Source organism: Seriola aureovittata, chromosome 3 (assembly GCF_021018895.1).
Source record: "Seriola aureovittata isolate HTS-2021-v1 ecotype China chromosome 3, ASM2101889v1, whole genome shotgun sequence".
In the NCBI taxonomy this organism is placed as follows: domain Eukaryota; kingdom Metazoa; phylum Chordata; class Actinopteri; order Carangiformes; family Carangidae; genus Seriola; species Seriola aureovittata.
This window is the reverse complement of record NC_079366.1, coordinates 5,013,672-5,039,080: the sequence shown is the minus strand read 5'-3', so window position 1 is coordinate 5,039,080 and position 25,409 is coordinate 5,013,672. Positions and strand designations below refer to the sequence as shown.

Below are 25,409 nucleotides of genomic sequence, written 5' to 3'. Positions count from 1 at the left end.
TTCACAGTTTCCTGGGGCGTTGTGTGCAAACAGTTGTGTACCCAAGCACAAAACCTGTGCATCAGTTCCCATTCAGCAGGAGCATAATAGAAATTTTACCAACCATGCAGGTGGGAAAAGGGTGAGGGGTGAGGAGGTCAGGTAGAAATGAATGAGGTGATGCAGTGTGCCCGTGTGTGTGCGGATGCATGTACATGTTGAGTGTTGTCTTGCTGCGTCCCACTAGCACACTGACCTTTTACTCTGTTGGTGGGAAAGCAGAGGGCGCCTTAATTACCCTCACAACAACAGCCTTCCTGACGCTGCTCAGCCACAGGACGTCACATTACCCACGATACACACACACACAATACCTGGTCTATAGGTCTACACTACACATGAAAACTGTGTCTCGCACTATTTTCGAAAGGTCACTTGTCACTATTGCATTGAGCTACTTGCAAATTTTGTACGTGTGTAAACTACCAAATAACTATAGCTCTCAATAGATGTGTTTTATACAGCTGTTTCTGTGTTTGACCACACACAAACACACACACACACACACACACACACAGTGGACAGCAGGCCAGAGAACATGACATCAAGTTAAGTGACATATAAAATGATTGATTTGACAACGGCTATGCTCATTAATGTACATGCAATAAAACCTCAGTGAGTGAAAAGCCAATAAGAGTAATTGATCAAAACATCATTAAACATGTATAAACTTCCTGAAATGTGATATTTTCAGGTTTTCCCGCCATCTCCCATCCACCAGTGGTATATTGTATGTTAGTCATAGCAGACCTGTTAGGCTAATATCTAATTTCTATGAACAAGCTAAAATAAAAGTGATTGTATACAGCCCAACAGTTCATCCTTACATCTTAAATCTGAGCGAGTTCATTGTGGCTGAGGTGACAGCTTTTATTTCCAAACCAGCCCTCCACTAACTTTACCTGTTACCTGCTCAGCAGTGAATCCCTATCAGCAATAAGACAGAGGAGGACAGAGAACAAGGGATAGTGACTAATTTACATGTTCTTCATGATTTTTCAAACTTCACCCAGTGCTTAATGTCATGAATATTATTTATTTATTTTATTTTGATTTTAGCATTTCCAGGGAGATATGTACCCTAGTAATAATATAATTATGTAATAATAATATACATTTAAGCTATTTAGATAGACTTTGCATTCGTAGATATTATTGTTGCTGCTCAAGGAATATTATTTTATCATATTAAAACTATAAATAGATTCTTCTGAATTTATCCTTTTTGTAGTGATAATTAAAACTAATTCTGTGACTAATTTGATACTGTATATGAAATAACAGATAAAAGTTATCAAACCCCAAACCTATTTACTAAAGCCTAAAGTGAATTAGTAGACTATGTTTAAAGTGATTCATTCATAAAGCTCAGTTCATTTCAGTCCTTTGTTAGGCCTCCAGTACATCTAATGCTTTAGTTATCTCCACGTAAGTATGCATGTGTCATTTTTTTAGAATAATAACCGGGACCCTAAATATTTGTGTTGCCTGTAAATGTAAGTGTGGAGTGTTGATTGCCCTGATTTCAACAAGCTTCAAGAAGAAGTTGACTCCTGTGTGACACAGTAGGTAGCTGACCTACTGTTAGTTGTGCACACAGAAGGCCTCATGAAGTTTGAGCGCCGTCTGTCCCAAAGTAAATGTTGTCAGGCTTTGATTCACAAAGTGACATGATGATGAAACAGTAACTTGTCAGCTGGGGTCAGCCAGCCATTAACAAACAGCTGTCCTGCTGAGTCCATGGAGTCAAAGTCCACACTCCACCATTAACAATAACACATTTCTTACTTTTGAACACAGCGTTAATATGGACACAGTATACTAACACAAGATATATTGTCACTAATGCACATAGATGATAATGTACACTTTAAATGTTCGGAAAGCCTTGTATGACATAAAAACACTGATTTGAAAATCACATTTTATTGTATTCGTGTTTTGATTGTGTTTATATTTGCTTTGACTTTTTTGGATGGCAAAGTCACGAATAAAGATGAGGCTGTTTGTCGACGTTGTAAAAGACAGCTGCCTTACTCCTCAACGACAACTAATCTGTAGCACAGACGAGCGGCGCAGCGCCAAGTGTACAGCCTCGTCAATCGAGTTGTCATGAAGGAGAAAATTAGCTATCGAGACCAAAACTGTTTTTTGTACCAGGCTGTAAACATGTTTATTTCTGCCTTAAAGTTGGACATTTTAACATGGGAGACCATGGGGATTGACTCGCTTTTGGAGCCAGACTCTAGTGGTCATTCAAAGAACTGCAGTTTTTTGCACTTCTCTGTTAGCTTCATTTTTCAGCTTCAGAGGTTGCCAGTTAGTTTTTTTCACACAGAGCTTAAGTACATCTTTTCTTCTTTCACAAGAGTTTAAAACTGTCATTTCCACATTGTATTCAGATCATTTAACAATTTAAAATTCACAGTGGTGTGAAAATGACACAAGAGCTTGTTCATTTTTCTTATATTATAAATACAGAGTACTGACTACTTCTTTCGTCTTGCAGAGCCGCACAACATACTGTATGTTTGACAGTCATCCAGCTGTGAGGGTTTGTGTTGTGTTCAAGTGCAAGTTTTGGCAGAAGACTTAAGGTGGCTGATCAGGCCGATCAGGCAGCCTTTGTCTGCACATGTTCTTTGAGGTCAGCTCACCGTGTCAGTGTCCTCATTAAGTGGAGCTACACGTTGGGGTGACAGGGTGTTGCAATGGCTGACGTCTGCTGTACTGCACAAAGAAAAGTGTTTCTGAGGTGCTGACAGTGAAGATGGAGTGATGGCTCACTGCTACTGCAATGTGTAATTTGCACAGTAGGGGACCGGTGGTGCCTGATCAAGACTGTGTGTGCGCGTGTGTGTCAGGATTTGTCACATAACCCACGGATCAATGTTTGTCCTATTTCTATGGCCGGTGTCTTTTTCACTCCCTGCCACAGTGGTCTTTTGTGTTACCTGGTGTAACACCAGTGTGTTGTTGGTATGTTGCTTTCCTATTGTGATTTCCCATCCCATTTACTTGGGCCTTTGCTTGATTTGTGAACAATTACAAAGCAAATTCCAGTTACATTTTTATCAATCAATTTCTTAAATTAGCCTTTGATTATGTTCTGGCGCACCATCTAATGGATTAGAAAAAAATTGGCCCGAGGCCAAACTTACTTGCCAAGTATGCCAACCCCTGACATAGTGTGTTGTATTTCTATGGTTGGAATCCCTGGATCAGATGGGAAAATGTGGAAGTGAATAAATCTCCTTTCTCAGTAACAACTGTTGAGATTCCCCGCTGGCGAGACACTTAACTTTCACTGCTTCACTGGATCTTCATTGGCCAGGAGCAGCAGGATGCAGTTTCTAAGATGAATAAAGATTTAATGTGCTTCTGAAAAGCATTAACAATGAATTCACCATGTTATGATTTGAGCACTGATGAAATGAGTGATGTGAGGATAAATTTTGTGTCCTATGTCCTCTCCCTCAGATGAAGACCGTGAGTGTAGCGCTGGTGTTGTGTCTCAACGTGGGAGTGGACCCTCCTGATGTGGTCAAGACCTCCCCCTGTGCCAGACTGGAGTGCTGGATAGGTGAGTGAAGCTGATCCTGAATATAACAATATATGTCAGACCTTGACAGCAAAAGTTTAGCTTTTACTATGCAGCATTTTGGGAGATATTCTCGACTCTTTCCCGTGGGAGCTCTCCTCATAAGGCCTCTGTCAACTGAGGATGAAGCAGTCTGCCCCCTCCAGAGCCACACCACGTAACTCAGAACAAAAACAAAAGGAACCATCTCCATTGAATGGGAACCTCAAAACCACTGTTTAGCTCCCCTGAGACTCCTTGACTCTTAAGAGTGAGGGAAGCACATTTAAAGAGTTCTTAAAGTTTCTTAACTTTCTGACCATCTTCTGAGGACGCTGACACTCTGCAAAACTGACACTTGGTTTTTCAGACACTGTTTGGGGAAGTAAAGGCAGAGGTGATGTCCTAAAATGCACCACAGTGTTTAATCTCACGACATGTGCTTCTTCTGAAGGCTAATAGGAGTTACATCTGCTTTTCAGTAGCCATTGTGTGTGTGGTTGTTTGAAAATGTACATTTATTTTATAAAGTAGCACTATGAAAGGAAATTGTAAAATGGAGAAACATTTTATAATATAATATTTCTCCATGTGCAGAGATAATTCTAGATAATTCTAAACTATTATGTAATATGAAATTGCTTATCATACCAAGAAACAGAAGTTATTATGTGACTCATCAAACCCATCATTTTGTTGTGATAATGATCTGTAAGAAGACCTCATTCATCAAAAGAGCAGTGGTTTAATTCTCTGCATGAGGCATATCAGTATCTCCTGCAAACCTGCCAATAACATTCTTCTCTGCCTGCTGAGCGCAATCTGATCTGTCCTCAATCTATATTCTGCTATTCTTCATGCCGTATTGATTTAGTCTCATCAATATTTCAACCTGAGGGGCGTTTCTATTTTCCCAAACCCTGCTTTTGATTTATTAAGAAAGCGTCCTTTGATGCTGAAAGGATAAACTTTAACTTGCCCTTGTAATCATGGTATTGTTGTTTCCTTTGCCTGAATATTAAATAACGTCAGCTTTGTTACTTTGTTGTGGATAACAGTGCCAGCTGAAAATATAACGCACTGATGTAAATGTGTGTGGTGAATAATATACTTATAGCTGGTTTGTCACCACCAGATTGAGTGTGTTTGGTTTCGCGTTGCTATGACTGTTGTATGCTGTGTGTGTTTACACTCTGTGTTTGGTTGCCAGATCCTCTATCGATGAGCCCACAGAAAGCCCTGGAGACCATCGGGGCCAACCTGCAGAAGCAATATGAAAACTGGCAACCCAGGGTGAGTGGGTTCACATGGATGAGCCTCCCTCTTTCCTTTATATGATTCTGTGGCCACAAACACACACTCACAACTCTGCACATCGCTGCACATACACTCTTGGATTAAATGCTTCCAATAGAACAGATAGAAATGGAAATAAAATAAATCACAGACTCTCAAAAGACTTGACCTTGGTCACATCATCTTATCACTGATTGATTTGGCATCCATTAAGCCATACTTAGCTTTTTTCAAAGGTGTCTTAGAAGTTGGTTTATAGATTTTGGCAACTGTCCTGACTGTTCAGGGTGTCTTTCAGTTTTTTGCCAAATCTGTGAGCCTGAATGATGCTGGTTGTAGTAATGTATCAGAAGTGGCAGCTCATTCCAACAGTGTTTTCTGTGGTTGTCACTTCATCAGTTTCTACTCTCTCATGTGTACAATTCTTGTCCAGATGAAACCTGAGTGAAGCAAGGACAACTTGCACATACTGGCTTGTTCAGTCTGTATTTGATGGTGGCTCCTAATTCACAGTGTTTACATTTAGTCATCATTCGAATGTGAGAGAAGTACAATGGATTTATTTTAGATATCTCATTGTGTCAGCTGTAACACTCTTCCTGTACGCACTGTGCCAACAAAACACCGACATGCTCTTGACAGTGATTCATAGTTTTTTTTATTTATTTTTTTTTAAACAGATGCATCATGTGTTCTTGTAAATTCAGCTGTTATAAGTTCATGTGTGTGTGCATGAATCAGTATCACTGCCAGCAGCGGCACTTCTCCTTGGCTCCTAGCTGTGAGCGAGCTCAGTGTTTTCCCAGAGGCTCCTCGGTCTGTTGTCCTCCTCGAGCAGCCCCTCGGCCTCCGAGCATTGGAGCCCCGAAGCCCGAGCAGATGGCAGGGGCAGCTCCTCCGTCACTCCTGAAAACATTCCTTCTACATTAAGACAGGACCCTGATGAAGCGAGACAACCGAGGGTCCAAGTTTAGGCTGTGAAATGAGGCAGAGATGGAGAGTAAATGATAAGAGATTGATAGGAGGAGACAACAGAAGCTGCTCACACAGACGCATCATAACTGTGCTCAGGCAACAGGAAATCTGATCTTTGTGATTGACTGCACACAATGTAAATGGCCAGTGTTTAGACAGCAGTCTATCATTTGCTGTCAGTCCACCATTAAATGTCCATTGTAATGGTCCGTGCTGACTAAAAGTCAGTCCACATTGCCCAGATATGCTTCTACTTATTGTTTATTCTTTATTCAGATCCCCATTAGCCTCTGCTACAGCGGTAGCTAATCTTCCTGGGCTCCAAATGAAATCATACACACACACAGACAGACACACAAACATCGACTGACACCCTGTCGGTCTAAACAGAAATGACATAATTAAAGGTCAAAACTCTCAACATAACAAACAATGCATGTACAGATTTCATAAGCAATCGAATGTGTTGATAATAGATTTGCTGCTTTTCTTTGACATGAGCTTCTCATCTCATGATTAGTTTTGCGAGTAGATGGCTCTAGTCTCAATAACAAACTCATTTGTGGCATTTTTTTGGGGAAATGGTTGCCCTACTCTTTCCCCTGAAAGGTTAATGTTTCATTTGAGAAGATTTTATAAATGTTTTATGAAATCAGTGGAGGGGGACAACCTCTCCTATGAAACACTGTGTGGATTCTACACACTGACACCTGGAACTGAGACTGGAGTCTGTGAAGGTTGAATTAATGAATGATACCATACCATTAATGTGCTGCTGTGTATTGGTGCTAAGAGTATATCATCTGACTACCATGGTGATGGTAACTAATAATTAACTACGAAGTCTTATTTCAACTGGTTTTATGTAAACATCCTAAAGTCAGACTGTTGAATACATTGTGGCACAGATGGTGGTGAATATAACATGTTAGTTGGTGCTGGTTTTAACTCTCCTCCATAGTTTTTTTTTCTCTGTGCTTCTCGCTATGTCAGATATGTGTCCTGTGGGGAGTGATGGGAAAAAATAAGCAAACACTTGAAACCTGATCTGAACGGTTGAGCAGAGCAGATATTGGATTTTAGCATCATTTCAAACCACCTGCGAATATGTTTTAAAGGACTGGATTTGATCGTGCCCTTTTCCTGTCGAGACTCGGTAACAAAATGTGTGTTTGGCGTAAGATATGTGGCAATCTGATTTCAGCTGTCTGTCTGAACACGGCCTCTGAGGGAGAGGGAGAGGAGGATGGAGGCTTTTTTTTTTGGGTCAGGTTGAAAGGCATAAGGTAAAAAAAGTGACAGCATACGCAAGGTAACTTTAGTAGCTGGTGAGCTGCCTCAGCATCAAAATGGACGTCATCTTGTTGCCTTGTTACTGGGAGCTGTGGGATCCTACACTGCCATCAGATAACATCTATCATGAGGTAAAAGTAAAAAAAGAAATAACAATGTGTGGCTGTTTGATAAGACGGTAGTGAAGTAATGCGTGAGGTACGAGGAGGTGGAGGAAGAGACGTCCCGAGAGAGAGCTGCTGAGGGAATGTAGGCTCGGGCTTGGCTGACCTGGGAGGTCAGCAGCAAATGGCGGTATGAGTGCAGGAGGAGGAGTGGGAGGGTGAGAAAGCTGTTCCGTTTTCTTTCTTTTTTTTTTTTCCAGCCTTAGGATCCTCGGCTCTGCAGCACCACCACAGAGCAGCGTTCGCCAACACACCTTACATAAACAGCTGACAAAGCAATCAATTACACCGCAGCTATTTACCTGCTTTGGCACCACCATGAGAAATCTTGTAATAAGTTAATTTCAGATGAGGAGAGTTGGGAAATATTTGGACCGAAGAGCAAATCTAAAAAAATTTCTGTCACCTTCCCTGCGTGTTGCCCGTGGTGTTTGTATGCAAGAGTGGCGTTCCTTAGAGTCGAGCCGCCCGGAGAGCTTAGCCTTGCCAGCATGCCGTCACGAATTCACTTGTGTGTTTGCCTCTTTACTCTTACTTTAACCCTCATGGCCAGAAAGGCAAACATCGCCTTGGCTGCTGCCCACTCGCTTTCTCTACCAGCACTCATTTTTAACTCTCTCTCTCTCTCTCTCTCTCTCTCTCTCTCTCTCTCTCTCTCTCTCTCTCTCTGACCTTCTTCATCATCATTTTCCACTCCACATCATTGACGTCTACATGTTTGTACCAGCCTTCTCTGCCTGTGGGTTAGTTTTGTGTGTGTCTGTTTTGTTTGCACTCGAGTGAAGAAACGTTGTTGAGATCCCTTTCTGCCTGTTTTTGACTTGGAGCTGAGAGCTAATATAGAACGTGCAGATTACACAACATTACAGTACAGTACCATCCCGATGCTTGAATTAGTTCAAGCATCAGAGTCAATCTATATCAATGACTTCTACAACATGACAGCAGAAGCTTTTCTACTTTCCTCTATGCTTTGGTAGAGTTAGCAGGCGAATGGCCCCAAAACAACAATTAGAGAAAATGGTATTATAAAATATATATATACATTGTTTTAGATGTTAACAAAAGAAATGATCTCTAAAAACATTTAAAATGTTTAAGAGCTCTTTTCATTGTTTTTTTCTTCTCGTATTAAGTTTCTATCACTGTGATAAGCCAATGATAGAAAAGTAGACCAGAGGCTCTACTTGTTTGCTATCTCAGTATGATTACATGTTAAAAGATTACATCCATGGCATGGAGTATCAAAATGGAAAGCTAGTTAGCAACAAGTTTAACAATTAACAGCTTGAAAGTAGAGATTTTTATGATTTTATTATTTTTGATTCTCACGTGGGCCATGAGGTGGAAAAGGCCTGGAACCGCTGCATTATAACAAATAATGCAACTATTTCCAATACTATTGATACCATTTCATTTTTCTCAGCAATAGCCATTCAATATATGAACATTCTGTAACTGCCTCTTTGCACAGCAGTTTTTGTTGGTCCACCACGTCACGTTGCATGCCCACTGGTAGCAAGGCTTGTAGCGGACGTGATGCAGAAGATTGATGGTAAATACAGGGAATAATATTTTATCACAAGTTCAGTATTAATGTGTTGAGCAACACTTTCAACTGTCCTTTGTATTAAATTAATCTACAAACTAGAACAACGACAAAGAAAAGAAAAGAAACAGAACATATAAAGCTCCCCATGTTGAGAGTGACAGACTATTCATATATTTTACTGACAGAACAAGCCTGTCTTATCACCGTGGATCTTTTGTGTCGCAGATACGTAGGTGTGAGCGTGTACCGCAAAGATCATCAAGGGCAATATTAATGTCGCTAAAATAAAACGGTATCCACAATCAAAATGAAACGGAATTAATAAAATTAAACAAAACGATAACAACAATATAATACAAGAAAAACATGCACATTATTAGCACTCAAACTAAAGACAGGGTCAGAGAGTATACTTATGAATGACATTATTGAAATGTTTGAAGTGATCCATTTAAAATGAACCTCAGTTTCTCAGTTTGAAGACAGCATGATGTCCTTGATCCACTGCATAAGAGATGGAGAGCAGACAGCCTTCCTTTGAATGGATTCTGCTGTATTTCTGGCAGGGTAGCTGCTCATGGGCTCCATGTTGTTATTAACTGTTGCCAAATCATCCAAGACTGAAATCTTAAGGATACTAAATTTAAAGGAGCTTAATTCGAGTTGTGTTTGTAACTGCGGTTTTGGAGCTTCACAGTTCAGATTAGGGCTCTAAATAGTTACTGTCATCATTTCATCTGTAGATCTCTCTTTGTTTTTCTTTTTCCCATATCCAAATCATTAAATCAAAACTTTGCGACCAACAGTTCAAAACCCACAGTCAGTTTAAAATGATATGACGCTTATAAGCTGTAAACAGTTAGTGTTCCTCAGCACTAGTTTTTAAATCCTCACTTCACCACAGATTCTGTTTTCTGTCGTGTGTGGGTTCCTCACCTGTAGCATTAGCATAGCGCGCTAGCAGGCAGTCACTAACAAAGAGCCAGTTGAAGGTGACACATGAGCTGATGCGTGTGTGCTGTCGGCTGTGGGCACACAGACAGCTCCTCTGTCTCCACATCTGTCCTCATACTCTGTCACCTGTTTATGACGCTGCTTCATGATAGCCTTGTGCCACTTGTGACGCTCAAGCTTGAAATACATATATATATATATATATATATATATATATATATATATATATATATATATATATATATATATATGTATATATGTATATATATAGGCATGTTTTTCTCCCGAAAAATAAACCCAGATATTTTTTTTCTTATTTCTGACTCTGCAGTCTTTGTTCATGGTCCTTTTTACCTCATTGACAGTTTTAGCTGGAGTGGGTCTGGATGTGTTTTCCAGTATGGGTGACATTTAGCCTCATAATGGCAGTTAAGAGTATCCAGTGTTACATTTATAAACTGGTAATGGGCGTCATGCTCCTTTTTTCCCCATTTGTGTATTGTGGCTACTAATGGAGGTTTGCAGAGCATCATGTGGTATGCACTGGTCAGCAGAGACCTAGACACTTGTGATGGGTATAATGGCAACATGTGACCCTGTGAGAGCATAAAAAAAATCACTCACTTTCTTATTCTGTTGTGCAGGAGCCTCAGTACGTATATCCCTCACCATCATCCTTTTATTTGTCAGCCATCTTTGTTTTTAGGCTTCATCTAAAGACTGTGCTTTTATTGAATTTGTCTGTTTTGTGTTATATTAGAGCCCAGAGTGAATTCAACTGAGGACTGCCTTTGTTTCATGCAGAGGCATCAAGAGGTTACAAGTTATTGAGATACCTTCCTTCGCTTTCAATTTCTCTTTGAGTTTTCCAGATCAACATGCCTCCTCTGCTCTCCTATTCTCTTTTAAGCCTCACTTGTCTTTCATTCTCTTTCTGCATGTTACCCTTCTTTCTCTTTCTCTCCAGGTCCTCTGTTATGTTTGGGAGTCTAGTTTGAAATTCTCCCCTCTTGCCTTGCTACATGTTTGATAGTTACTGAGACGAAAAGCAGCCTTCATGTCTTGTCAAATGGCTTTTTCAAGCGTGGCCTAACTTGCTGACCATGTTGCAGCTCCCAGACAGGTTTACACCATTTCAATGGCCAGTATGATTGTCATGTGTCCTTTGGTCTGTTGTTTTCTCCATCTGCGTTATGGATGTTCCTCACGACTGATTCCCCTGTCGATTAAATGGAAATTAAAATTTGACTCGACTAGACTCGTCATGTTGGTTTGCTGAGTGTGGCTAACGTTAGCAGTGCTAGCACCAGCAGCCTTCTTACCTTGCAGGTTAACATCCACATGCCTGTGCTTTATGTGGTGACGCATAGAAGCTTCTGGTACAGCCTACAGGTAAAACTGTATTTTCATTGTCTAGATCAACAACATCCTGTCAAACAGCGCTGGTTTTACTAAATATCATCCATCCCACTTTTCTCCTTTCACCTTAACCGATTGCTATTTCTGATACCAACTAGCGGAATAGCAATTGAAAAATGCCTTGTCATTCAATACCAAATTTTGAAACCTAAGGAGTAAATGAGTAAATCCCATCAGCGTCAATGAGCCAATAAGCACGCAGCATGCTTGGACCAAGCTTATTGGACCCTGCCTATTTAGACAAACATGTTGGAGTGTGTAAAGAGACTGAAGTAAAACTGAAGTTTGTACCATAGTGTATATTGTCATTTTCTTTTTGTTAAAAAGGATTTGATAAAACTGGTACTGAAAAAAGGATTTTAGATTTTTGATTGATGATACCCAGCCCGGCAAATCACACACCTCCCTAGTCTGTGTGCTGTCGGTCATCTCTCCATCTCTCCCTTTATCTTCCACTCCTGCCTGGCTGCAGCCAGTGAACCCACTCGGATAACTGTCTCTGCATTATGTATCAGTGAGCTGCAGCTCATACTCTGTGTTACTGATTAGCTTTGAGGTTTGCTATCATCACCCTGGAAACACAGAACTACACAGCAGAGGATGCACACAAGTGAAGGATGTCTGTGTGTAGATGGTAATGGTGCAACACACTTTCAAGGCTTGATTAATGTTACATTACCATGATACTTTTCACTATTCCTCGGTGATGACATGATGGACATGAGTCAGTCAATGTTATTTCTGTCAACATTTACAGATGCCACTCATCCATCATTTCTGTAACAACAGAAAAAGGAACACTACTGTTTTTTACGCATGAAGTTGAGTTTAGCACTGCTCGGTCTGTGTTATCAGCTGTATGACATCTTCTTCTAAGAAAATAACCCTGATGATGTCATCAAGGTTTTCTCAGATTGGATTTGTGACTTCGTATTTTAACAGTCTGGTTTTCAAACTGGATTCATGAAGTTTGAAAGACATGGGCCTTTAGCAGATAGGGAGACTTGAAAGAAAGCTGCAGTTGAGTTGCATCATGGGAAATACAGGCTCGAATGTTTCTGGACTTTGGAGTTCTCTGCTGCCTTGATTTTGACCATTGGCTTTATGGAAATGACATTTTAATTGCCAGTCTAGCGCTTTAACCTGATGCTGGTGAATAAGTATTTAGTTTGTCTATCCGATGATTAGTATTATCTTATCTTGATGTGGACTCATCACATTATTCCTTCCTTCTGAGCCACTTCATGAATTCTTCTGTTTTGCTACAGTCAGCCCACTCTTAAGAACATTTGAAGCTGTCCACACAGTGTAAACAGAACCAAAACATACTAGCATGATGCTAATGAACGAATAATCAATTAATAAACGGCTAAGGCTCGTTTAACAGTAGGCAAACTGAGAAGGCCCAATGTGAAATGAATCCATGAATGAGGTTCAAATACTGATTGCAGCGCCGTCTGCCCAGTTATCATTAATATGGTTCTGACTAATTAGGAAGTGGTGTTGAATTAAATCAGGCCCTCTGTGGTTCTCCCAATTACAGATTCAGTGAGCCTCAGAGATGGACTGCCACTGACAGCAGTTTTCCAAAACGATGAATTTATCGGGCCATGCTTATTTACAGGTTGTGTGCATCTCTAACAAGGTCCAAAATGTTTACGTATTGAGCTATATTCCATTGCCAATAACCTAGGCCATTATTAGGGTCATAGTCTGCCAATCAAGGGGACTTGTTTTCTATGGAGAGATAGATAAGGTGTACTTTTTTCTGTGTAATATCAAACAAATCAGATGTGTTTTCAACTGGATCACCTGAATCATCTCCACACAATTTGATTGAGAGAAACGCCCATTATACATGCTGTAGAGATATATGCATTTAGAGTGTATGTTGACCTATTGATATATTTATATGTGATGATTCCATAGATCTCTGCCCGCAGTAAAATCAGAGCTTCTTTAGTGCTGTCGACATAGACCTTTTTCACCACACACATTTGATATAATCACAGCAGGAAAAGCATAACATGATAAACTTCATGAAACTGAGCCATCATTATCTGGACAAGTTACACCAGTGCTTTTCCTGCTATCACAAGTCAACATGTCTGCAGTACAGAAGGTCGATACTGAATGGTGCCGCTCCGATATGCAAAAAAAAAATCATATTGCAATTATTTTGGCAGATATTGCAATTGCCGTTTCAGTTGGAAATGCTGTTTTTGCATTTTCATTTTCACTGAAATATGAAATAAAAATGATGATGTGATTTTTGTTGGGTCTTGTACCCAACAAACATATTCCTTTACATCTGGAGAATACGGATATGACAGTTTTAGCAGCATTGACTGCCAGCAGGGCCCTTTTTTTAGCCTAAGTATGTAATACAGTAGAGACAGTGGGGAAATGAAAGCATGAAACTTGTGATGATGACACATCAATTAGCAGCAACATGATTTTTTTTTTCTTTGCAAGAAATTTCCTTTTTCACATTCTCTGCTGACAGAAACCAAGGCGCAAACATGTTGAAATGGCAGGGGAATTTCCAGCAGTGACACACCCATTTGACTTGAGGTAACCCCTGTCTAGTAGAGTTTGTGACGCCGCTCTCAAAAGTCACTGACAACAAGCAAAGTGCAGTACAGGAGGAAAACACCCCTCTCTAATGATTGTTAAAAAAAATCTGTGTTTTTTTAGCTGATACTGTGGCATTGATGAAATTATGATTGTTGGAAGAGTGCAGTCCAGCTCACATGTTTGGTGTTTCATTTTAAAGCACTGTTATCTTCTATCTGGTATCAGCAGCAGAGGAATTTTCCATGCTTGTACTTGATGAAGGAATAATAGTTGTTGGTTCAAGATAGTATATCAGCTGGAATAATCATGCAATGATAATAACAACCATCCAAATCATATGATGATAACAGTGTGGGGTCTTGTGCTTCGGCAGCAGGAGGGAAATGTGGTTTGGTCACTTCTAGTGTGTGCTGACAAAGCTTTCGAGCTCAGTGTAGGAGTGAGTTGCACACACTGTCATGGAATTACACCAACTTCAAATATAAGAAAAGATCATTTTCACACATTCTGATTTTTCTTACACGAAGGAAATATCCTGGCCGATTTTGTAAAAATAACTTGTTATTTTCCTGTCTTTGGTGGTTGTAGAGCATTAGTACTTCCTGTTGTCACTTCCAAATCAATAACCAACACCACTCCAGCCACTGCGTTATTCTCTTTGAGGACCCCTCGCTGCTGCCGACTCAGTTGAATCCCATTTGAGTTCAGTTGACAACCAGCGTGTGCAGGAAGCTGCAGAATGAATAACGCGATGCGGAAAGCGTCTTAATGATCTCCCCTCGCCTCTCCTCACACACTCAGTCCGATAGGAGCCACAAAGGAAAACCATTAGCCCACTGGAAGCTTTATAGACATCCCACCAATACATCCATAAACAATGTGCTTATGAGGAAGGCTACAGTTCACTGCTGCCATTTCCTTGTGGGACATAGAGAGGGAAGGAAATTATTGATCAGTCCTTTCACTGATGCCGATCACCTCATAAACATCCCACTAAACGACAGTTTGGAGACCTCTAGACATCTTGTGTTCAGGGTCAGATGGAGATTAACGCTAGATTATGGTGGTTAACTGTTTCTTCATACAAAATCAAGACAGCAGTGTAGTTTAGCTTCAGCTTGTGAAGAAGCAGCAGTTTCCTCAGAAATTGCATTTTCCAGTTAACAATTGTCGTAGTGCTTTGTTAATCTAGGGGCTTGGACCCAAAATGGGCCTGGGGTTTGTGGTAAGTAGATCGTCATCGAATGAAGCGGTAATGTTTCACTGATCATTGCTCCCAGGACAAGAGAGTCAATCTCTCATTCTTTTTAAGTGGCGTGTGTCTTTGTTTCGCTTTTCTCCTCTGATGAGGGGAAGAAGAAAGATGACGTAAAGCTGCAAGGATTTTCTTTTTCTGGACAATTTCTTTTCATTAATAGCCGAGGTAAATACACAGAGCTGTAGTTTTGGATGACAGTATTCAATGTAATATAATTGCCATTCTGATGGTGTCAGTATTTGGTGTTTTGTGTCCTAAATTGTGTCACCAAGACCACCTGTTCCTACCGGCTGTGTGACTAAATGTTGTGCAACTAGTCATGAGAGATGAGACAGCAACACCGGACACATTATATTTGCATTTGTGTCACACAGACACAGGAAAATAATTGCAAATGAATAATGTATGTTCCGAAATGTATGAGAAGTGTACCATGGGACAGGAGGACAGGAGAGGGAGGAGTGGGCTCCAGTGCTGCGTGTCCGCTGTTATAAGTGGTGTCCAGTATAATAAATGCATAACAAAGTGAGTGGAGGAGGACTATTAAACAGTGATACACCAGCATTATATCAAATCACAGTAACAGTAGCAAACACATCTTTCTTATCAACTAACGCTGTGATTAGAGCAAGACCGATTTATCGGCTGATATTAGCCTATCACAGATATATCAGTATCGGCTCATATATTCTCCGATATGCGCTGATATGAATACTTTTATGAAGAAGCAATAATGCAGTGGAAATGTTCAGGTCAAGTCAAGTTATATAGGCAGCATTTTATGTATATTTGATCCTTTGTTTTCATTCAAGTAAAAAAAAAAAAAAAAAAAAAATATATATATATATATATATATATATATATATATATATATGTTCTTATGTTCTTTATTTATAGTTATTTATATAAAATATAAAATATCCTGTTCTCATTACATATCTTTTTCACAAGTGTTTATATATATCTATCTATATCGGCAGATATAGCGATGTCGGAATTTTTTTACTCTCTAATATTCATTGGCATCGGCCCCAGAAATCCAATATCGGTCGGCCTCTAGCTGCGAGTGCAGTTGTTGGACTGTGCTTGTTTTAGAGAAAATATACCGTCTAGTTCATTTCAAACTGTCCTGGTAGTGGATTCAGCAGATCTCTCCACGTCCGCGGTAGTCATCCTGGTTGGTAATCTGTCAGAATGGGAGGGCGGCACCAGAGCTTGATGATTGGTCTTATTTGGGGGCTACATCATTAGCATTCATTTTCAGGTGTGTTTCTGTACACTTGCTGAATGTTAGTCCAATATTCACTCCCCTTCTAACTTTGATTTGGTTTTGACCAACTGCTGAGGGGAATATCTGACTGTTTAGCTGCTAAATACTTTAGTATGTTCACCAGCTAGTCACTGACTTTGACTGTCTGCTGTTTAGTGCTGTGCGGATGGTGTTCAATGGGTTTGTAATAACTTCTTTTTCCTTTCTGCATCTGGAAATTAGGTTGATGAAAGCAGTGAAACTAAACCAAAACAGTAAATCTTCTCTGTAGACTGAGGTTAGCTGCAGTATGGTGGAGATTTTATGTGAGTTTGGCACAATGAGTGAGAGCTTTGATATCCATTGTGATTTCATCCACTGTTAGCACAAAAATGTTAACTGGTGCAGTTTTAAGGAAAACAAAAACAGAAAAAAATGTGTTCCCATTAGCTGGGATGAAAGAGATTCACAGGCTTTTGGCAAAACAAACACTGGTGAGAAAAACAAAAAATCTTGTAAGAATTCAGAACATTGTAAAGAGCCTGAGGCGATCAGGTGTAATTGATAACATTAATAACGGTGGTTATTGTGTATCTCTGTGGTATGGCATGCTGGGATGCTTGATGGAACTGAGCCTTATTGTTGAACATAAAATAATTTTTTATATTAAGGAAATTTTTATTACTCAATTTAGTGAAAGTGACTGCTGCTGTTGTATGTGTCTCATGCAGCAGTGTAATGAATTTCTTCTGCCATACTGCTGTCTCCACTGTGACTCACCTATTTGTGTCTGGACTCATCGAGCTGTGCTCAGGGACAAATGGCGAGTGTGTGACTATTCTTATTACATCCTGGCTCTGTGTGTGCGTGTGTGTGTGTGCGCTTTCAAGACCATATTAAATGTGTGTGCATGTGTTGGCATGAATCTTCTGGAGAGGATACAGAGCAGGAGGGGACAACGCAGGAGGCCAGGATGTGACTCAGCGGACATAGATTAAAGGCACACCACCCACCTTTCATTCAGCTATTTTTTTTTATTTTAGTGATTGTAAAAATGTTGATGTGGCTGCATGTGGATGCCAATCCACCAAGCTTCCAGTTGAGCAGAATGTGGGAACCGGTGCATGGGTGTGTTGAAGGCTGACAGTGCAAATTCAGGGTGAAACTAATCAGCATTGGACTTTCCGAATTTAAACTGTGTGGGAGCACAGTGATGACAAAAAAAAAACGCCCATCCGTGAAGACATTTTTGTGTCTTTGCAAGTCATCTGAGTCACTTCGTTGCCTGCCACCAAGCTTTTTCCTCTGCACACTGATCATCCAGAGTCTATGGTCTACATGTTACTGTCCTTTATTATTAACACAGCTCTACCCAGCCAGCCATATCTGTAATATTAAATTCAAAAGCTCTTTTCTTCTGTGCTTTGAGTTCAAGTGTCTCTCAAATTTGTCTAGTTCTCAGGGGAATGACCAATGTACTTTGTGTTAGACGGAGCAAGTTTTTATTTGAAAAGGATTATGAAAAGCATCTAAGTCATGTCGGGGTATATCAAACTTTCAACATCAAGGTAGAACTTAGAAAAAGTGCACAAAGGAAATATTTCCTCTGATCATCACGACTAATAACCATAATGACTACTACATTTCACTGTGTCATTTTTAAAACCATTTATGCTACAACGATGCAGCTGCAACAGGGACATCTTTATGATACAATATTTATGCTGAACTGCTTGGCCAATGTTCAAGGACACGTGGCAGTCAGGTCTGTCTGCTCCAGTAACCGTCATGTGTCCACTGTCAAGTGTGACAATATGTCTGTACATGTGGCCCTTTTTGAGCACTCTAGCTCTGGAACTAGTCTCACATAGCCAGACCTATCTCAACAGCACTGTATCAGAGCTGGAGAATGGTCTGACTGTGACCATTATCATTCTGCTATTGGGGCAAAAAACACTCTGGTACAATGATATTGGGTGGCGCAGAGCCCAGGATGCTGCGACAGTGCTCCTGCAAAATATTGTAAAGGGGGAAATTTATTTTACACTAATGAGAATGCCCATGTATGATTGGTCATATCAGTATTTTAGTACGATGCCTCATTTTGGTTCCGTCCTGTTTGCCCTGTTTAAGTTACTGCATTATGTGTTATTACAAACTCAACACTTCCTGTAACTGTTAGAAATTCAAAGCCCTCACTGGACAGAAACACTTATTTCTTAACAAGATTTTTTATTGCTGTGCTGATCAGCTGCAGTGAGCGTGTTGTCTCATTTCTAGTTGGTATAGTGTTTCTGATTTTTTGACACCGATGTGGTGGCCCAACGGGAGTTCTCCTGGCACTCCTGATGGCCAGTCTGACTATGGAACAGTCTGTAGTGCAAAAAAACAATAAGTCCAGAAATAGACTTTATCTGTTAGCCCTCACACTCCTGCGACAAAAGCTATTTATTTTTATGTTGGCAGCATGTTGGGCTGTTCTGTTTTGAGATTATTTTCTATTCAACAATTGCTTCGGCGTGCCTGGCGCTATCCATGGTACTGAAAGTGGATTCAACCCTGGCATGTTAAATTAGCATTTAACTTTTTTGTTTTGAAATTCTGCCTAAGACTTAAATGTTTTTTTCATGAATCGCACTCTGCACACACTCATACATGGTCATAGGTTTTTACCTTGTCTTGTTTCCTAAAGTGGCTTCAGTTAAAGAGTGAGTTCTTCCAGTCATGCACTCAGCAGATTGTCCTCACGCCCCCTTCTCATTAGTGCAGAATAGAAAGTCTTTATGTCACAACAATGAGATGTAGCTGCTCAGTCAGCTGTTACCCAGCATCCTTCACTCCAAATTCTCTCCCACTGTCAGTCAACTGCACTGACCTTCAGTTTGGCCTTGATTGTTTCTGAATGCTAGGACCTGCACCTCTCACTTTGCACTAATTAGTGGGACAGCTGTCTGTAAAGAACATTAGTGTCCCCTTATACCCAGTCCGTCTTCAACTAATGGCTCCCCCATCCCCCCTTCTCTCTCTCTCTCTCTGTAATGGCCTGCTCTCCTCTCATGGTTTCTGTCCGTCTCAAGGCATTGTGGGATATCTATATCAACTTCTCACCAGCGGTGGCCTTTTAATGGGCTTATTTTATAACATGATTTCTGCCTGCCTGTCCATCTTTAAATGTAATCACACTTAAACCCGAAATAAAACAAGACTGTCAATGGCAGATGGCCACTGCTTGTTAGCAGGATCCGAAGTTAATATGGGGCAGATTTCATTACCTTTTCCATGAGGGTAATCAAACACCCATCTGGGAAATGTTGAATTAAATGACAGGTCTGCTTGTGTAGTGCTGATACACTTAAGTCTCTGTGTATGTTTTTCCAGTTTTACTTCAACAGCAACTCAGCGGAATAAATGAACATTTTTGATGCTGGTTCTTTTTTATCTTCATGTGACTGATGTGGATTTAAAAGAAATCTGGTGCCTTTTATTTCGGTTCTCCTCATCTGCGCACTTGTCCTGGGTGAAACAGGTAGTGTTGTAAATGATCAAGATGTGGTTCATGGTCATGTAGTACAGTGAAGCATCTTCTGACGTTATGTAATCCTTGTTTTATAGTTTATAGTTAAAGTTTTTTGTTGAGGGACAGAGGTTTCAAACTCTTGGGAGCACATAACATTGATTAATAACAAAACAACATACATACAACATTTTTTTTAGAAACTCTTAACATGCCTTTATTCTTACAGCCACAGTGAGAGAGAAACAGGAAAGGCAGGGAGAGAGAGAGAAAAAGGATGATGGTTAGGACTATGCCTTCATGGCACACGCTCTACCAGATGAGCCACCGAGGCGTCACAGCAGTGCTGAAATTTAGTCCCAAAGTTACATGAAAGTACAAAAGTAGAACCTTTATCAGTGGAGGTATAGAGTAACGTTTTATCAGTGAGTCCCCAGTTTGTTTATGTTGTGCATGTGATCTTTTTATTCAGATTATATCTCTTTATAGCCTTAGCCTTGCCTATTTTGCATATAAAATATGAGACATATTTTGATTAGATGCTTTGAATTGTTACTGATTCAGTCAGGTCATATGGGTGTCCTTGTATTCTACAGTTGAATCCATTATAAAGTTTTGGCATTGTAACAAGGGAAGTGTATAATACATCCCACATTTTAAGTAAAGAGGATAGAAAAGAAAAAAGATGAACTGCTGAAATGTTGAATAGGCTCTGACTCACTGGTTTTTTTGACTGAATGAAGCGCAGCAGTGAAAGGCTCGACTTTATTCTTTGTGCTTTTTGTAATACTGTCATGCATGGCCTTGATTCTCCAGCCGCCCCACAGAAGCAGATGTAAGCCTCCGCCTCTGCAGTCTCTCCATGATAGTGCGCAAGTTATACTTTCCATGGACATTATGCTGATTATGTGCAGAATTAAATATGTTCACCGACTGTACTGACATAATTTGTAGCTACGTAAAGAAACAGGCTCCACTGAAGAGCCCAAACACATACGTCTATGAACTGTACTACAGAGAGTCAGGGAAATCCTCCAAAAACCATAAAGCCCATCAGTGCAGAGTTTGACGGGGTGTCTTTTCTTCTTCCCTGTCCCTCAGCATCATTAAAAGGAAGGCAGAGTCTTTTCAGGATTAGAGGGGTTTGTAGACTGCCACAGGCTGTGGACAATTGATCATTACACATCTCTGCACTCCACTACTCCACTCTCACCTCCTTTCTCTACGTGACATGCTGTGCTTTTCTTTAAGGCCATGTTCACAATAAAACTCTCATCTCTCTCTCTCATCCTCCTCTCCGTCCTCTCCTTACCGATTCCCTCTTCTCTCTTTGTCTTCTCATCTCATTTTAGTTCACCCCCGCCTCCATTTTCAGTTACTGTACCAGGTCGTCCTCTCTCTCTCTCTTTCGCTCTCTCTCTCTCTCTCTCTCTCTCTCTCTCTCTCTCTCTCTCTCTCTCTCTCTCTCTCTCTCTCTCTCTCTCTCTCTCTCTCTCTCTCTCTCTCTCTCTCTCTCTCTCTCTCTCTCTCTCTCTCTCTCTCTCTCTCTCTCTCTCTCTCTCTCTCTCTCTCTCTCTGCAGAGAAGAGCTTTAAATGAAACTGCTCATAAAGAAACACATAAAGCTCCAACGTCTCGAAGTAGAGCTTTCTGACATTTTGAGACATTGGTTTGATCACAAAATCTAATTAAGGACCAGATTAGTTTATCACATCAAGATAAAATGGAAATAGTGAAGAGTGTGATTGAGTTTGCTTTTGTCTCAAATTTAATGAAGCACTGAATCAGTTCGGATTTGGCACCCAGCTTTCACATCTTTCATCTGTCCTTTCAGTTTCAGCACTACTCAGCTGTTTTTGTTCAGACTGCTGCGACCTCAGTGGCAGGTGTCATGATGCTGGTGGTCTCAATGGGATTGTGAGGTTCTTATTGATTCAGAAACCTGGCTCATCTTTCCCCAACACAAAATTAGAGAAAGACGAACACATTGGAATTCTGGGCTAAAATCTGTAAGAGCACATTTTCAACAACAAGAAACTCAACCCTCTGGACTGTTTCAGTCAAAATCACACACTTGCTCACTTTTCACTCCTGACATCATTACTTGCTTTGAATGTAGAGCCCCATACAACAGCCTGTTTGGAGAGAAATCACTGATGTCTGGATTTTCACTTTGCTTTAAGACGGGTTGCCTGAGACTTCTAGATATCCTGTAGGGTTGCAAAATGTGAGGGGCTGTTGGTTCTGGAAGTGTTTTCCCCCTTTCTCTATTTCCATTTCTGCTTTCTCTTTGAACTAGGCCCACTACGCAACTCAACATAGAAATGTGGGACTCTGCCGGATAATGTAATAGTCCCATAGAGTTATGTCATCGGCACCAGTTTTAATGATGTCTACTTTGTTTCTGAAAAATCCTGAGGTGCCTCTCATTCTGACAGATGGCTCAAAATACTATCATACCCATGAACTTCAGCTGCTGTCGCCATGGAGAGGAGGCCCTTCACAGAACAGAGAACAAAACATAAAGCTGTACTTGCTGAATGAATCTAAAACCGACCAAGAATTTAAAAGTGAATTGATTTTAAGCTGCAGATGATCACACTTTACTGTCGGTATGTTAATGATCTGACCTATGAACCTGAGCAATGAGTATTCATGTAATATGATAATGATAATATATATCTATCATCTATATTATCAATACGCTTGATGCCCTTGGTTTCAGTTGTGGAACCAGACATGACATCTTAAAGTGTATCCAGGACAGACACGAGTCACGTCACTGATTACCCAGCATACAGTATGTATGACAGTGTTGTGAATGTGTTTGTGCACCACTTCAGAAATCTTGTGACCTGGAAACTGTTTCACTACATAATTTCTTTTCAAAGTATTCCAATTTTAGGAAGGGTTGGCTTTTACTATGACTCTTTATATTATGCGTTTATGTTACTGCGGTAATTAATAGATAAGTATTGCAATAATTAGAGCCATTTTCATTAAATTGTTAATTTAAATGATTAAATTGTTCATTAATTATTAATGTTGAAAAATTATAGGGACTTAATTTACAAAAAGGGCCTGGTAGTGGCTCTCAGCGGTCATCCCAAAGTGGTCTAAGTACTGTTTAAAAAAAATGACTGTGCAAATAGTGACTGGGGCCTTTATTTACCTCAACTGCAGAAGATGACAGATCTTTATTAGAGACAGGCCTTTAATTCTATTTCCCTCTGATTGATATGTATACGTGCTCATATTTTGGTAAAAAGTCTTATTTTACTCTGCTCCCATTTGTCTTTTTAGAGTTGCTGCGTTACACTGTTCCTCCATTTCTTACCAGTGCTTTTGTTTTTTTAAACCTTTTGCAGGCCTACCCTGTGCAACAACAGTCGGACTACAAAGCAAAGTGGATCAGAATGAATGAATCCAATACTTTAGATGAGTAATCCAGAACAACAACGTGTTGAAAACAGCACAATTTTATTGTTGATCATATTGTTGAATTTTTCTGATTAATTGGCATGGAGTATACGACGGGCACCAGGAGTTTATCCACCCTGGGAGTAAGGTGTCTTATTTTTTGGATTAAAATGAGACAGTCTTTATTTGTGTGAAACGGTCTTACTTGGGCGAGCACTACAGACCAGTCTGAAATCTCTTAGTGAAACCGGCCCCCGGTGATACGGGAGTCCGACCACCTTTGCCATACATCTGGGACAGATGTCCGTTTACAGACAGCACTAACTGTCGTCAGATATGAGAAGGGCTCAAGTCAAACTGTCAGAACACTCTTTGTGTCTTTGCTGCACTTCTTTGAGAAGTACAGCCCCAGCTCATCCCAAACCACCTGACCATGACTTGTGCAAGTGTCATTCGTCAAAAAGATTTGATATTTGCAAGATGCCTCATGACTGTCACTCTAGGAAAGTTTTCAAGAGTTTTCTCTATACCGTACTTGAATACATTAAAAACCCAAAGACATTAGACCCAAATACAGTTTTAATTTCTGTGTAGTGTCATCAAACTTGAAACAAATTACACATGACTGTAATGTGCTGCCATGTGGTCTAGCTCCTCCTCCAGTGTGCCAGCTGCTCTGCTGTCAAGATGAAGGGGACGTAGGGTTTTGGACGTGGCGTCAGATAAAAAACCCTGAGGGAGACAGGACTTAGAACCTCACTGGGTTTAGTATAAAATGTGTCTGGGGACATTTACATTTTTTTTTTTTTAAGAAGTAGAATATGCCCAGTGTCTGTCCAGGTTGTACAAATATATCTTCACTCACATTCATCAACTGCATGACCCTGCAAACATTTTGTGGATTTAATGTAATATACAGCTTGAAATATGGTACTTGCTGAGCATTAAGATGACTGACTCACTCTCACTCCATCTGTCAGCAAGGTGACCAAAAGACCCCTGATAATAGGCTCTGAGTTGTCACCACACACACACACACACACACACACACACACACACACACACACACACACACACACACACACACACATGCACACACACACATATACCTCAGTGGGATGGTCATGGAATTGGTCGTGGGATTGCACAAATGAAAGTGAACAGAAAAAAGAGGAGGCGCGCACGGGAAAAAGAGATAGGAAAAAAGTACAGAGGAAGCCATTCATCACAGCCAATCCACAAGCTCAGCCAGCTTAATGAAGACAGATAGTGGCTCTAGCTGTCAACACAAGAGAAGCTTATCTCTATATTAAGCAGCCCCACCATTAGGAACACACCGGCCACATGTTAAGAGATTGATCTGGAGCGTTTAGCGACTGGGTGAACGCCCTAATTAGGCTGAAGTTTGACACAGGGTCTTGTTTTCCTTTCCCTCCTCTGTCCAAGGTGGGATGACCTTGTCACTTCAGTCAGAGGAGCAGAAATAGACCCTTACCTTTGGTGGAAACTTAGGTTTCAAGAAAAACTTTCACCTGCTCTCACCCAGGGTATTCACTGTGAATTGTTCTGAATAAAAGCGGCAGCTGCAAACCTCCAACATGTAAACTTCATCTGTGATGTTTGAATGCTCACATCCATACAAAATAAAAGGCGGCAGCCTTGTCACAGTGGAAAGATGTTAGAAAGATATTAGAGAGAGTGTCCTGTAAGCCATGTTCTGTGACCCCAAGTCCTTGGTGTCAAATGACACTGTATTGATCCACATGGAGAAATTCTATTTTCACAGGGAGGTCAGAGGTCAGGGTCAGGTACACAATAGTGTCTCATGAGCTGGCAGGGATTCATCGTCCTCACTGGGGATAATGGAGCTTGGCGAGACACTTAATTTCTCATCGGCTCAAGGAGATGCACTGTGGTGACCCTTTGTTCAGACCTCCCTGCAGGGAGAGGATGACTTTCCCCCTTTGGGTAAAGAGAATATTGAAACAAAAGGTCGTGGTTATTCTCTGTAGATGCCCCACATTACTCCCAGTACAGTGTGTTTACAGGGAGGTGTATATTTTGGTTTTGAGTATTATTGCCCTGTTACACCTGACATTATGGTATGGAACCAGTTT

At 40.5% G+C, this 25,409-nt stretch overlaps 1 protein-coding gene across 3 annotated transcripts in view; it reads left to right on the top strand.

The window, feature by feature from the left end:
• Positions 1-25,409, top strand: part of rptor (regulatory associated protein of MTOR, complex 1) — a 183,136-nt gene that overhangs the window by 21,340 nt on the left and 136,387 nt on the right. For all 3 annotated transcript variants that reach the window (XM_056371167.1, XM_056371166.1, XM_056371165.1), the window contains exons 3-4: positions 3,523-3,625; positions 4,833-4,915. In XM_056371167.1, coding sequence (XP_056227142.1) covers positions 3,523-3,625; positions 4,833-4,915 — 186 coding nt within the window. The remainder of the gene's footprint in view (positions 1-3,522; positions 3,626-4,832; positions 4,916-25,409) is intronic.